A 15,292-nucleotide genomic window follows, 5' to 3' on the forward strand; every position below is an offset into this window, starting at 1 on the left:
CTGGTGCGCACCATCAGTTTCGGCACGGGTGCAGGCTTATAACATGATTTTTCATATTAATTTCTTCCAAAAACTCATCTCCTATAAAAAAAAATGCCTTTCTTGCATTTTTTCAGCTTCAATTGACCCTAAAATGTTAAATGTGTATCTTCAAAGGAATTAACTAAGACCTTTAAAAAACTAGAATAGTGCACATTAATTGTGTTGGGCCATCAGCAAATCTTACAAGAAACGCACGAAACATTTATTTTGCTGTCAGCAACAAATATCATATTTTATTATGTCATCAACATTTCATAAACGCCCCACCCCTCCCCAAGCAATGTGTAAATAGGCTGTTTCCTTGTTGTACACTTTTCCACACCCCCCCTCCCGAATGATGGCCCCCTCCCACCCCTTTTCCCCCAACAGTTACCGCACATGTTACATAATGGAGAAAGTTGGAAAGAGGGATGGGGGCTTGAAGCTGATCTTTTTTTGTCATGGGGGGATAATTTGTGGTTACACTTGTCAAGCATACTGGCTTATCCCCCCATGAAATTGTTGGTGGGACCAGGCAGCTCTAGTCTGCTTGTCACACCAACACAAACACAAATATACACAAGATCTACGACTGGACTAACGCGTTGTGACAGCATCATGATGCCATGCCAAGTGAGACAGCAGTCAGTCAGACCAGAGGTTGACAGGACCAGATGTTGACAGGACTGGAGAGTCACTAACTAATTTTTCATTCACCACGGATACAAACTCTCCATTCTTGAAAATGTTACATCTATGGGAAAAAAAATTAAAAGTAATTTTTAAACATCATCTTACAGGGTTGGCTCCTGTTGCATCTTAAACATCAGCTTACACCGTTGGCTCCTGTTGCATCTTAAACATCAGCTTACACCGTTGGCTCCTGTTGCTTCTTAAACATCAGCTTACACCGTTGGCTCCTGTTGCATCTTAAACATCAGCTTACACCGTTGGCTCCTGTTGCTTCTTAAACATCAGCTTACACCGTTGGCTCTTGTTGCTTCTTAAACATCAGCTTACACCGTTGGCTCCTGTTGCTTCTTAAACATCAGCTTACACCGTTGGCTCCTGTTGCATCTTAAACATCAGCTTACACCGTTGGCTCCTGTTGCTTCTTAAACATCAGCTTACACCGTTGGCTCCTGTTGCATCTTAAACATCAGCTTACACCGTTGGCTCCTGTTGCTTCTTAAACATCAGCTTACACCGTTGGCTCTTGTTACATCTTAACTATCAGCTTACACCGTTGGCTCTTGTTACATCTTAACCATCATCTTACAGGGTTGGCTCTTGTTACATCTTAACTATCAGCTTACACCGTTGGCTCTTGTTACATCTTAACTATCAGCTTACACCGTTGGCTCTTGTTACATCTTAACTATCAGCTTACACAGTTGGCTCTTCATAGTTCGACGGTTATGGGACTAGAAGGGTGTCGAATTGCAGCAAACGTCAAATTATGAAAGTTTAGTTGTACTTCCTATAGGTCAAGAAAATGTATCTTATTAATAATATTTTTTCTTAGACTTTCAATGATAGAAAATATACAATAGACTAAAAGAAAAAAAATATTACTCAAAATAAAGAAAACATAAGTTTTCACTTTGCTAGTTTATAATGTAAGCCTACCAACAGTCTAAAAATATACCTATTACTGTAAATAATTAATTTACATCGGTGCTGTGTGGGATTACTTATTTTTTTCGGGTTATGAAGAGTTGGACTCTCAGGAGTCAACCGTAATATAAATACATATACACTTGAATATCAACTTTTAATCACATATCAAATCTATAACATCAGCAGATGATCAGATTACAATCAAATATTAAATCTTGAATATCTTATAGTGTTATATCAAATCTTGAAACACTAGTTTTGCTGTTTTATAAAAAACCCAGTTAATTCGCATCAAATTTATGAATGTTTTAGTATCAATTTAAACAACTTCAGATATTTTTTACAATGGAGTTTAGTGCTGAATAAGTCTTGGTATTTTCAGAAGTTTAAAGTATGCCGGAAATCTTGCTTGGGTGAATAAATAATGGAATCCCTCTTTACGAAATAAAACTAATTACCGATAATTATTCAAGTAGAAATCAAGAAACGATTGAACGCACACTATTAAGTATTAAAACATAATATAGATCTAATATAATTTCAATATTATTTTCATACAAGTAAGGTTTACCTAAAGCATTTTGATTGACCCTGATTATTGTTTTCCCTTGTATGAAAACACTCCTTCTTATAATTGTGTAGAATACTTGTATTGTTGGCCTCCTTCAGCCCTATTTCGGACACTCCCGTCCACAAATATCGCAGGTTAAGGTGGCTTTTGCTTCGGTGGTAGAGGAACTGGCCATTTTTCGCATTGTACTTTTTTCTTCCAGAGCTGAGGCCCATTTTCTTTCACTGTCCATAGCTTTCTTGGCCACTATCTCCATCTGGTGCGGTCTAGAGCTGTATCTTCCCAATGGTCAGTATTGTTGTTCAATGATTTGAGGTCCCGTTTTATTACATCTATGTAACGGAGGTGGGGGCGACCAGTTTTTCTTGAGCCAGTGGCGAGTAGTCCGTAATATGTTTCCCCCCCCACACACACACACACCAACGAAAGTGGCCCCTGGGGCCCTGCTATATGTCAATTGAGCATTTGAGCTTATAACCGGTGACTGCCACTTCCTGTGTTTGGCCGACGCCAAAGGCGAAGCTGGAGAGTCCTCTCCAGTTTTTGGGGTTTGGGCTTTGAATAAATGAGATGAAAGCCTGGGCATTGTTTATGGTCGGAACGATGTCGCCCACACAGCAGTTCCCCCCTCTCCGCGCAGCTGATGTAACCAATGGAACGGAATATCCGATACAGTTTGGGGTCAGTAGCGCCGCAGGCTCTGCCAGGCTGTATCACGGTGTGCCACAATCTGTCTAAGTGTCACCAGCTCCAGATTTTTCCTCAGGGTTGTCTCCCGAAGCCTTTCCCGCGTTTGGGTATAGCCGCAAAAAGGCAGCGGAGGTTTGGATTCAGAGTTCGGTGTTGCACTGACGCGCTAGTAATACCAATATGTTACAGTTTGCTTCTCCAATAGACAGGAAAGAACCAGAACCTCTTACTGGAACGATCTCTGATTATTTCTAACTCCTTTGGCGTTTTTAGTTGGACTGGAAAAATAAATGTTGGTTTTCGAAATGTTTACATATTGTTTATTGTTTCAACAATTAAAACAACCTTGACCTTCACACTTATTATAATAATGAACAAAAAATAAATAAAAGATCATTTTGACTATAAGAAGGATATGCTCACTGGAAGAATCATGTGTGATCATGACAGTCACGCTTTGAGATCCTCTGTTGTTGTGTATTGTTGTGGGAGAACAGACTCGAATTATGTCAGCGTTAAACATAAAGCTTGTCACGTGGGACACTGCCAACTCTACACATGTCATGCGTTGTTTCATAAACCTGTCCTTATGTTTATCATAAATTTGTTTCTGTGGTGTTTTTTATGGTTTCTGTGGATCAAAGGATTAACATGTCCCTCCTCCTATCGCCCCTTCTCATTCTATTTTTTTTTCATGATTTGCATATTAAATTTTTTTAAAAGACCAAAAAAAAAAATACAAATAAGTAGAAAGTAAATAAATAAATAAATGAAGAGGCGAGATTTTGTTGATTGTTTTCACTTGCCTGCCGGTGGGGAAGTCCGTTATATACCAAGTGAGGTATAGTGAAACTCATTAATCGGTTGAAACATATATATATATATATATACAAAACTAGTGAGTTGGTTTAGCTTAGGTCTTAGATAATGGAAAGAATTAAATCAATAAAGACAAGATCTATGTGTTTTTTTTTTCTAATGGAATATTTGGAAACATTTAGACATTTGGAAACATTTAGACATTTGGAAACACATTATGATTTTTGGTGATAAATGATTTCTATATATAGTGTATGAAATTAATGCCAACTTTAGATTCAATAAGAACATGTAGCTTTTCTTTTTTTTTAGCTTTTATTCTTAAAGTGACATAAATTGGATATTTTCCTTCTAGTTCTAAATCTTGTTCAGTCTTTCCAACGAGATAAATAAATTCTGCATTTCGAAAGAAGAAATATTTTTCTAGCAGTATTCTTTTGTTGTTGTTGTTGTTAACACACGCGTAGACTTAGCTGTTTTTTAGAATCAAGACTTGTGAAGAATTGTGCATAGGTTTTGACGAGAGGCGTCGTTTAGAGTCGACAAAGGTTGTGCCTAGGTTTTGACGAGAGGCGTCGTTTAGAGTCGACAAAGGTTGTGCCTAGGTTTTGACGAGAGGCGTCGTTTAGAGTCGACAAAGGTTGTGCATAGGTTTTGACGAGAGGCGTCGTTTAGAGTCGACAAAGGTTGTGCAAAGGTTTGGACTGAAGCGTCGCTCGACAAAGGTTGTGCATAGGTTTATTTGTATCTATGTTTAAGGCAACCAGAATTGTTCTTACTATTCTGAATTGCCCGTGAAAATATTGATGAATTATGCTCAATTTTAACCCATCATGTACATAGCCTGTTGATAGATGGACTGTTTCAATTGAATGTATATATATAGTCTGGATCTTCCTTGACGCAGAGATTAGTGTTGGAAAAAGTGTGTCTTCTTGGTGTTCTAAGCCCTTGTCTTTGTTGGAACCAATGTGTGTTTGTTAAAAGTTGCAGACGTCTCTTCAGAAGTGAAGATTATTACGTCATAACTCCTACTGGAAGGCAGGGGGGATGACGGCAGGGAAGGTTCGAACTTGGGACCACAGCCCGAAGCGCATACCACTCGACCAGGCAGGGAATGTTATGTCTAAATTGTACGCTAGAAAGCGGCATGCAAGATGTATAGCATGACTTGGCTAATGGAGGGATTTATCTCCTCCTTATTGTGTATTTATAGGGATGGGGGTGGTCAAGTTTTCATGACACATTTTTCCACGTTTCATAAAATGTGCTTTTTTTTTCCTTAAAATATCTGCGAAGTTTTACATAACAATAATTTACACTTTTACTTCAAACAGGAATTTTAATTATTTCTGCTTGGCTCTGCGGCAATGTGTCCGTAGAATATTCTCGCAAATAAAACCCAAATTATTCAAAAAAACCTCATGCCATTAAGTTTTGTGTCATGATTGGTTTTTTTATCCTTCTATAATTGTTTGAGATTTGAAACGAACATTTAAAAAAAAAACCCACTACAATTTCAAAAAGATTCTTCAAAGTTCAATTGACATCATTCATCAATCGTAAACAAATAACATTTAGCCACGTGGTTCTCTATTCTTCTATACAAATCACGTGACAGTTTTTTAAATTGTTTTATCAATATTATCACGTGGCTAAATGTTGTTTGTTTACGATTGGTGAATGAGGTCCATTAATAGCTTAGGACACATTGAGACTTTGTCCTAAACGAAACACGCTGCAGGGAGAGTTCTGTGCAAATCAAGACGTGCTTCTGCTACTGCTAGACAGACTGCATTACACTCCATTGTCTCCCTGTGAATGCCATAAGCATTTACAATTGGTCACTATTTTGTCATCAGTCCATCTGCAACAAAGAAATGCCTTCATACCTTCGTGTCTCAATGCGCGACCGGTGCACTCAGTGCTACTAGATCTTGTGCCGCGCTTTTCCTTAAAAGGTCTTCAGACTTACGGCTTGCGAACTTTTTTCTTTTACTCCATGCACCAGACGTTTGGATGTTGTTACCTGTTGAGCTCAGACGAAAGCACAAGCTTCACCGCATTCAACAAGAGCAACAAGTCTTACCTGTGTGGCTGAGTGACCGTACCCGCTTGGCTACGGCTTGACCACCTAATAGGGGGATCGAGTTCGAATCCCGACTCTAGCAAGATTGTGTTTGTTGAGTGCCTATTGGGAGTACAGAAATCCTCCCCCAGATCCCCCCTCCCTCAACTGATCCACAAAAGATATTGGACCATAACGCACTGAGCTGAGCTTTAAACCATAAAAGATGCGCTACTTAAATCAAGAGAAAATTTAAAAAAAAAACGAGATTAGTTAGAAACGACCTGGTAAATAAAATAATGTCCAACTTTGATTCCTTTTGTATTTATTTTTACAAAATCATTGACTTGTTATTTTAGAGCAAGTCACAGAAACCATTGGCTGAACATGGCCTCCGGCAGTACGAAGGACCCCATGGGATTCCAGTTTCTATTGATAGCTTGTTCACGCAAATTACAACGGGAAACTCAGGTAATGTTATTTGTTGGTCAAACTTCATGAAACATTATTTGTTGCTAAGACGTCATGTAACATTATTTGTTGCTAAGACGTCATGTAACATTATTTGTTGCTAAGACGTCATGCAATATTATTTGTTGATAAGACGTCATGTAATAGTATTTGTTGCTAAGACGTCATGTAACATTATTTGTTGCTAAGACGTCATGTAATATTATTTGTTGCTAAGACGTCATGTAATATTATTTGTTGCTAAGACGTCATGTAATATTATTTGTTGCTAAGACGTCATGTAATATTATTTGTTGCTAAGACGTCATGTAATACTTTTTGTTGGTAAGACGTCATTTATCAGTAGAAATATAACTGCTAAAAGTTAAATGTCTTTGTTGACCATTCAATAAAGTTTAGGGACAATGCCTTAGAGAGGCCAGAAAGAAACTCGCTAGCCAAAATGGCTAGATGATTTTCAATTTCAAGAAACATAAGACTTACATATATAGATAATAATCAGAGCTAGGTGAGGAAATATTGTGGTTATAATTGTCTTTGTTTTTTAATAGGCTAGGCCGCGGCTAGGCAATGATGCATAAACAAAAAATATACTAATTTTAACGTTTGAATGTTTTATGGGAGTTAACTCTTGTCTCAATGACGTTGTGGAATGATGGTTCTTGGGAATAGAAGGATTAGTGTTGGAATTTTTTTTATCCAAACGAGAGATATGCTTAGGCCTTTGTCTTTTAAGTCCTTAAGTAAACAAAGCGACTATCATGGGGCTTCTAATAGGACCTAGATCTAGTTAAAGTAGAATTCTTGAAACCTGCCATGTACAAAAAAAAAATTAATGAAAGCTCGTGCAATGCTCTGCCATTCATTCTTTCTTTTTGACTTTTGGTTAAATTTATGTTTCAGATGACCAGGGTCACAGTGGGTCATCAGAGTGCACACAAGGTAGCGAGCTGTCAGAACTGGACATGTGTATCACTCCGTCACAAGCGGCCATGTTTGAATCATTTAGGTCAGTTGGACACTACTAGTTTTTTCATGGAGGGTACCATCGACTGAAACCACAGGGGTCATTGTGTACGTGGACATCCTGATCTGATTCAGAGTTGTCTCAACATTCAGAAATAAACACAAATACAATATATTCGTCTTTGGTCGTAATAATGAATCGTTATTCTCCCCCCTCTCTCTATCTCTCTCTCTCGCTCTCTCTCTCTCATCTATCTATCTATCTTATGTATCTATCTTATGTATCTTATCTATCTATCTATCTATCTATCTATCTATATCTGTCTATCTATCTATCTTATCTTATCTATCTATCTATCTATCTATCTATCTATCTATCTATCTATCTATCTATCTATATATATATATATATATATATATATATATATATATATATATATATATATATATATATATATCTTATCTATCTACCTATCTTATCTTATCTTAACTATTCTATCTATCTATCTATCTATCCATCTATCTATCTCCTCCAACTGTTTTATACTAATATATGTTCTATTTCTCTCCAGTGGTGGTTCCTCTCACTACGCTAACAAAAGGAAGCGCCAAGCCTCGGCCAATGGATTCTCACTCTGGAAAAATGGCGTCATCCCTTACGTCTTCAACTCAACGTTCCGTAAGAAAATGTTTTAGCGACACTAGAAATGATATAGATATAGATATAGATATAGATATAGATATAGATATAGATATAGATATAGATATAGATATAGATATAGATATAGATATAGATATAGATACAGATATAGATACAGATACAGATACAGATATAGATATAGATATAGATATAGATACAGATATAGATATAGATACAGATATAGATATATATATAAAACAATGTCAAGAACATTTTGGGGACTAATATTTCCATTGCCCGTCTTGCAGCCCCCCAAGACAGAGACGCCATACTTGGTGCCATGCTAGAGTGGGAAAAGTCGACTTGCATACGTTTCCGCCAGGCGACCTCACAGGATGTCGATGTTGTTGTTTTCAGAGATGGAAGAAGGTGATTATAACAATGTTATAGATATATAACATTATGTACTAACGTTACATCACAACGTTATATAAAATTATTAACAATATGCTCCCTCTCCCCATATTTTCTAAGAAAAAACATCTCTAGATAATTAAAATGGTATTACCGTATTTGTTATAATCACACTGCGTCTTATATAATGGCGTTACCGTACATGTCGTAATCAACATGACTTCTTTTAATATGGTATTGCCGTATCTTATAACAAGCTGATCAGAAGTACTTGTACTAAGGATGACCCAAAACAAATTAATGAACATTATTTCAAACATTATTTCTTGTACACTTACTACAAAGAGTCAATAGATCTTTTACTTTTCGTCAATGCTTTATTATATCTCGGATATAAGTTGATAGAGTCGATAGTAATGATATGAGTGACCACAATATACTTACAGTGCTTAGTCCAGTCTTTTAACTAGGAAAAAAACATTTACAAAAAAATAATTGTAAAGTCATCCCAAGATTATCGCTTTTGAACAAAATTAGCTGGTAGTGAAATGGGGTGACAATCGCAACATTCTAAGAAAAGACATACACCAGTTATATCAGACCCACTCTAGAATACGGTGTCACAGCTTCAGCTCAGCCGCCAAAACCAATTTACAGAATATAGACTACCTACAAAATATAGGCCTGAGGATAATGACAAGAGCAATAAAAACAGCAACCATTAGAGCTATGGAGGAAATCGCTGTCATGGTCTCTTTGAATGAAAGAAGAGAAAAAAAAGCGTGTCCCAATTCGCCAAAATGGAATCCTTATAACCTCTAAATCCAAATCCACAACTGTGGTACTCAAAACCGACTTAAAACAACTCATTTTATTCAGGTATCTTTGAATCTTAAAAATAAATAACAATTACAATTTATAACTATTGAATCAACAAACTACCACAGTGCATCATATGATATATTACACTTTAAGAGACAGCGTTTAAAAAGTAACAACAACAAAAATTTGTTTTCAGAAAACCAACGACTTAAAAGAATTTAAGACCCAAGTTAGAGTCATTGATTAACATGCATGGCTAGATTTACACATGAAATGTGTAGGACGTAATTATCTTTTTTTTTTTTTTTTTGAAGTAACGTCTTTAATCTATTTGATAAGAAGAAATAACCAATTATCTCTTTTCGAAAAAACCCAATACCCCCAACAACCAATGGGTGAGATGGATCCTCTCAGAAGTCCAACACAAAAGGGGGAGCTGGCATAGTCATCAAATGGCCCAATAGAGAAAGATTAGAACTAGAAAAACTCTGAGGCTTCCCATATAGAGCAACTCAGGTCAGCTCAACAACAACAGCAAGGAAACTGTTCTTCAATGGATTCCAGCACACAATGAAAAAGCCATAGATGGGAGAATGAAAATTCCTCTCTATCTAGAAGAAATGGAGAAAATAGAGAGTAGAATAAACAAGAAATGGACCAGCTCTCACCGCGAGAAAAGATGCCTATTACAAGGTATCATGACATGACCAACCCATATTTTTTCGCCTCAGAACCGGACACAACAGAATGAGACAACATATGTTCCAGAAGCTAAAATTCGGGACTAGTGAAACTTGCCCTTGTGGAGCGTCACCAGAGAATGTCGAACATGTCCTTCAGAGCTGCAGATCTATCTAGAGGCCCAAAACAAAACACTAGCCCCAAAACCCTCCTATAGAAGAAAAACTATATAGAGAACTGCTTGATCTGGAAACCACTGCGCGGTTTATCTTAGATATAGGATAACTTGTCTGAACTGGCTGATCTGGAAACCACTGAGCGGTTCATCTTAGATATACGATAACTGGTCTAAACCCTCCAATATAAAAAAAAAATGAGAACAAAGAAGTCCAGTCTATCATATATTAACCTTAACCTTTCATTGTATCCCAGGTGCTCTACGAACATTGGAAGGATCGGTAGGGAACAAGTCGTCACGTTAGCCAAGAGTTGTCGATCTGTAAGTTATAAATGCCAATTGCTTATGAATATTCATTTACTCGGCCAGTGCCTACCTTTGTGTTTTTTGTTTTTTTTTTTTTGTTGAAGACTTTAATTCTAATCCAAGCAACAAGTTCTTTTTTCTGCCACTATAAAGAATCACATGGAATCAATATATAACGTTTTAAATATCTCTTTGTGCTTCTATTATACTCTTAATATTGCTCTTTATCACATGCATGATTTTTTTTTCTCAGAAACGAATACTGATTCATGAACTAGGTCACGTGATTGGATTGATTCATGAACACCAGAGACACGATCGTGATAAATATGTCAAAGTAATATTGGAAAATGTGCGGAACATGTCTCAAGAGAGGTAACTTTACTGTTTCTTGACTACCACTCCGTGCATACATTCAGAAATAGCCTCCCTTTAATCTAAAATCTAAATTTACTAATTATTGTATCACAAGGGTATCTCAAGTTATGATAGTTATTGTGTCATTTATGAACTGTAACGTGTAATTAGGTTTAGCAAGTCTCAATTCTCGTTAAGTAACTTATCAATGTGTTTGTTATAATGATCACATGGGAATACATAAATGCAGGGTTGTTTTTTTTTGTGTGTAATTTTTAGTACTTTAAAGTTAGGCAATCAACTACTGATTACCCGTATAATTACCGACACCTAATCACTGAATACCGGCACCTTTATTTTTTTGTTACAAAAGAAACCATGCATAAATGTAGTTATAGCAATTGACAAATTCTGTTTGAATGTTATCACCCAGGTATCAGTTCTCGAAGCTTCTATCTGGATCGATTACAGACAAAACAGTCAAATATGATTATACATCCGTAATGCATTATGGAAGAAATGTGAGTATTGAGAACAATAACATTAACCATATGGCAAAGAGAGAGAAGACTTTTTAAGCAGACTAGAATGTTTTAATTCTTACTGAAACTCAATCGTGGCAGTGTCAGATGAGGAGTACTGGCTAATGGCATTTATATTATTACTGTTATTATTATCATCATTTTTTTTTAAATCCTGTCAATAATCTTTCTTTTTCCAAAGATTACTCACTCTGTCTGTCTGTCTGTTCGGTAAAAAGTTTGTACACGTTATTTCTCCAACACCCATTCTAGGATCAAGTTGAAATTTTGAACTATTATTTCTTGTACCTGACAAAACAAGAATCAATATAAAAAAACACTATTTATAATAAATTATTTTGCTTGATATCGAACAAGGGAAAGAAATTGTACTTGACAGATGTGGGGGTATGAGTTGAATTACTCTCCTTGAGGAGGCTTGAGCTAAGCCCCGAGTGAACAAGTTTTTTTTTATGCGTTTAGAAAAGGGATCAACCGCACACCGATTTATTATAGTAAGTGTACATCTATTGCAACTTTAATCATGACTGATCCAAACTACAATTACAATTAAGTTTTGGTTATAAAAAGTTTTTTTTTTTTGTTTTTCTTGTTGATTTTCTCGTTGTTGGTTTGTGGCTCCCCAATCATCTTTGTACAACTAAACCTATGTTGGCACTCACGTAGGTGTATTATTTAATCTGTGGATGCAATTTACAACCTTCAACAGACTTTTTTTTTTTTTTTTAAATCAAAACTGCATGTAACTTGTTTGTAGTTCTCCATCTTTAACTAATGTTTGTATAGTCATAGTGTGTTGACATACTTCTGTGTTTTACTTCATTTATTTTCTCTTTTGATTCCCCAAGTATTTCGCCAAGTCCCCAGAACTGACCACTCTGCAGACAACAGACGGACGTTATCAGGACGTCATTGGCAGAGCGGAGAGGCCATCTTTCAGTGATATAGAGACAGTCAACAGACTTTATCAGTGTTCAGGTACTTTGAATTATGCTTGTTTAGTTTTAGTACGCACTAACACATAGAACTTACTTCAGAACAACATATGCATCTTCTCCCTGATGGTTTTAAAGTGTACTATTGTTAGTCTAACCACTCACTAAAATCCTCATGTCTTTGTGAGAAAGACGTGAAGTTTATTTGTTATTAATCTTGTGACTGTGCCTTTTCTTCTCTGTCTGTTTAGTCATCGCTTTCTGTTGTCTGCATTCTCTTTTCTGTTATCTACCTTCACTTTACTGTTGTCAGACTTCTCTATTCTGTTGTCAGACTTCTCTTTTCTGTTGTCAGACTTCTCTTTTCTGTTGTCTGCCTTCTCTTTTTCTGTTATGTACCTTCTCTTTTCTGTTATGTGCCTTCTCTTTTTCTGTTATGTGCCTTCTCTTTTTCTGTTATGTACCTTCTCTTTTCTGTTATGTACCTTCTCTTTTCTGTTATGTACCTTCTCTTTTTCTGTTATGTACCTTCTCTTTTCTGTTATGTACCTTCTCTTTTTCTGTTATGTACCTTCTCTTTTCTGTTATGTACCTTCTCTTTTCTGTTATGTACCTTCTCTTTTCTGTTATGTACCTTCTCTTTTTCTGTTATGTACCTTCTCTTTTCTGTTATGTACCTTCTCTTTTCTGTTATGTACTTTCTCTTTTTCTGTTATGTACCTTCTCTTTTTCTGTTATGTGCCTTCTCTTTTCTGTTATGTACTTTCTCTTTTTCTGTTATGTACCTTCTCTTTTCTGTTATGTACCTTCTCTTTTTCTGTTATGTACCTTCTCTTTTCTGTTATGTACCTTCTCTTTTCTGTTATGTACTTTCTCTTTTTCTGTTATGTACCTTCTCTTTTCTGTTATGTACCTTCTCTTTTTCTGTTATGTACCTTCTCTTTTCTGTTATGTACCTTCTCTTTTCTGTTATGTACTTTCTCTTTTTCTGTTATGTACCTTCTCTTTTTCTGTTATGTGCCTTCTCTTTTCTGTTATGTACTTTCTCTTTTTCTGTTATGTACATTCTCTTTTCTGTTATGTACCTTCTCTTTTTCTGTTATGTACCTTCTCTTTTCTGTTATGTACCTTCTCTTTTCTGTTATGTACTTTCTCTTTTTCTGTTATGTACCTTCTCTTTTTCTGTTATGTGCCTTCTCTTTTCTGTTATGTAGCTTCTCTTTTCTGTTATGTACCTTCTCTTTTCTGTTATGTACCTTCTCTTTTCTGTTATGTACTTTCTCTTTTCTGTTATGTACCTTCTCTTTTCTGTTATGTACCTTCTCTTTTCTGTTATGTGCCTTCTCTTTTTCTGTTATGTACCTTCTCTTTTTCTGTTATGTACCTTCTCTTTTCTGTTATGTGCCTTCTCTTTTTCTGTTATGTACTTTCTCTTTTTCTGTTATGTACCTTCTCTTTTCTGTTATGTACCTTCTCTTTTCTGTTATGTACCTTCTCTTTTCTGTTATGTACCTTCTCTTTTTCTGTTATGTACCTTCTCTTTTCTGTTATGTACCTTCTCTTTTTCTGTAATGTACCTTCTCTTTTCTGTTATGTACCTTCTCTTTTCTGTTATGTACCTTCTCTTTTCTGTTATGTACCTTCTCTTTTCTGTTATGTACCTTCTCTTTTCTGTTATGTACCTTCTCTTTTCTCTTATGTACCTTCTCTTTTCTGTTATGTACCTTCTCTTTTCTGTTATGTACCTTCTCTTTTCTCTTATGTACCTTCTCTTTTCTGTTATGTACCTTCTCTTTTCTGTTATGTACCTTCTCTTTTTCTGTAATGTACCTTCTCTTTTCTGTTATGTGCCTTCTCTTTTTCTGTTATGTACCTTCTCTTTTTCTGTTATGTACCTTCTCTTTTTCTGTAATGTACCTTCTCTTTTCTGTAATGTACCTTCTCTTTTCTGTTATGTGCCTTCTCTTTTTCTGTTATGTGCCTTCTCTTTTTCTGTAATGTACCTTCTCTTTTCTGTAATGTACCTTCTCTTTTTCTGTAATGTACCTTCTCTTTTCTGTAATGTACCTTCTCTTTTCTGTAATGTACCTTCTCTTTTCTGTAATGTACCTTCTCTTTTTCTGTAATGTACCTTCTCTTTTCTGTTATGTGCCTTCTCTTTTTCTGTTATGTACCTTCTCTTTTTCTGTAATGTACCTTCTCTTTTCTGTAATGTACCTTCTCTTTTCTGTAATGTACCTTCTCTTTTCTGTAATGTACCTTCTCTTTTTCTGTAATGTACCTTCTCTTTTCTGTTATGTGCCTTCTCTTTTTCTGTTATGTACCTTCTCTTTTTCTGTAATGTACCTTCTCTTTTCTGTTATGTGCCTTCTCTTTTTCTGTTATGTACCTTCTCTTTTTCTGTAATGTACTTTCTCTTTTCTGTTATGTGCCTTCTCTTTTTCTGTTATGTACCTTCTCTTTTTCTGTAATGTACCTTCTCTTTTCTGTTATGTACCTTCTCTTTTTCTGTAATGTACCTTCTCTTTTCTGTTATGTACCTTCTCTTTTTCTGTAATGTACTTTCTCTTTTCTGTTATGTGCCTTCTCTTTTCTGTTATGTACCTTCTCTTTTCTGTTATGTACCTTCTCTTTTTCTGTTATGTACCTTCTCTTTTTCTGTAATGTACCTTCTCTTTTCTGTTATGTAAATGTTGCATTGTTGTAAAGACATTCCATCAGATCACCATTATAGTCTTCATTGTGCTCACTAATTTTGTTGCAGAGATGCTCTAGTATACATATTTTCATAAAATAATTTGTTTTCGCTAGTAGCAAATATTCTTGTTAAGATAGAGAGCTTTGCAGAAATACCTTGTTTCAAGTTTGAGTAAAATCATAATGGCTACTATCACATTGTGTGGCAACTTTCTTTTTATGCATTCATAAAATCAAGTTGATTTTTTGAATTCATTCATTATAGCAGGTTGGCATTTAAAGTATTTGAAACCGTGTTTCTTACTGGCCAATCTGTTTATTTCCACAGCTGGATGCAACCAATATCTCTTTTGCTCTGACCACTGCTACATGGACAACTCGTGTATCTGCAGATGCGCAACTGCCATTTCGGACAAGCCAGTTGTGTCTGGTAATAACATTTTAGAAAGTGTACAAAATTAGTGGGAAAATATTAGAAACAATCTTAGTGTATC

General features: G+C 35.8%; 1 protein-coding gene across 5 annotated transcripts in view; it reads left to right on the forward strand.

Annotated features, from left to right (window-relative positions):
• Positions 1 to 15,292, forward strand: part of LOC106063484 (uncharacterized) — a 43,929-nt gene that overhangs the window by 24,047 nt on the left and 4,590 nt on the right. For 3 of the 5 annotated variants that reach the window (XM_056012559.1, XM_056012560.1, XM_056012561.1), the window contains 9 exons: positions 6,149 to 6,260; positions 7,164 to 7,269; positions 7,799 to 7,905; positions 8,175 to 8,295; positions 10,216 to 10,282; positions 10,521 to 10,642; positions 11,058 to 11,145; positions 12,015 to 12,144; positions 15,127 to 15,228. In XM_056012559.1, the coding sequence (XP_055868534.1) occupies positions 6,149 to 6,260; positions 7,164 to 7,269; positions 7,799 to 7,905; positions 8,175 to 8,295; positions 10,216 to 10,282; positions 10,521 to 10,642; positions 11,058 to 11,145; positions 12,015 to 12,144; positions 15,127 to 15,228 (955 nt within the window). Of the gene's footprint in view, positions 1 to 3,615; positions 3,744 to 6,148; positions 6,261 to 7,163; positions 7,270 to 7,798; positions 7,906 to 8,174; positions 8,296 to 10,215; positions 10,283 to 10,520; positions 10,643 to 11,057; positions 11,146 to 12,014; positions 12,145 to 15,126; positions 15,229 to 15,292 lie in introns of those variants that run through there. The other 2 variants (XM_056012563.1, XM_056012562.1) reach the window with 2 other exon arrangements.

Source organism: Biomphalaria glabrata, chromosome 15 (assembly GCF_947242115.1).
Source record: "Biomphalaria glabrata chromosome 15, xgBioGlab47.1, whole genome shotgun sequence".
Lineage (NCBI taxonomy): Eukaryota > Metazoa > Mollusca > Gastropoda > Planorbidae > Biomphalaria > Biomphalaria glabrata.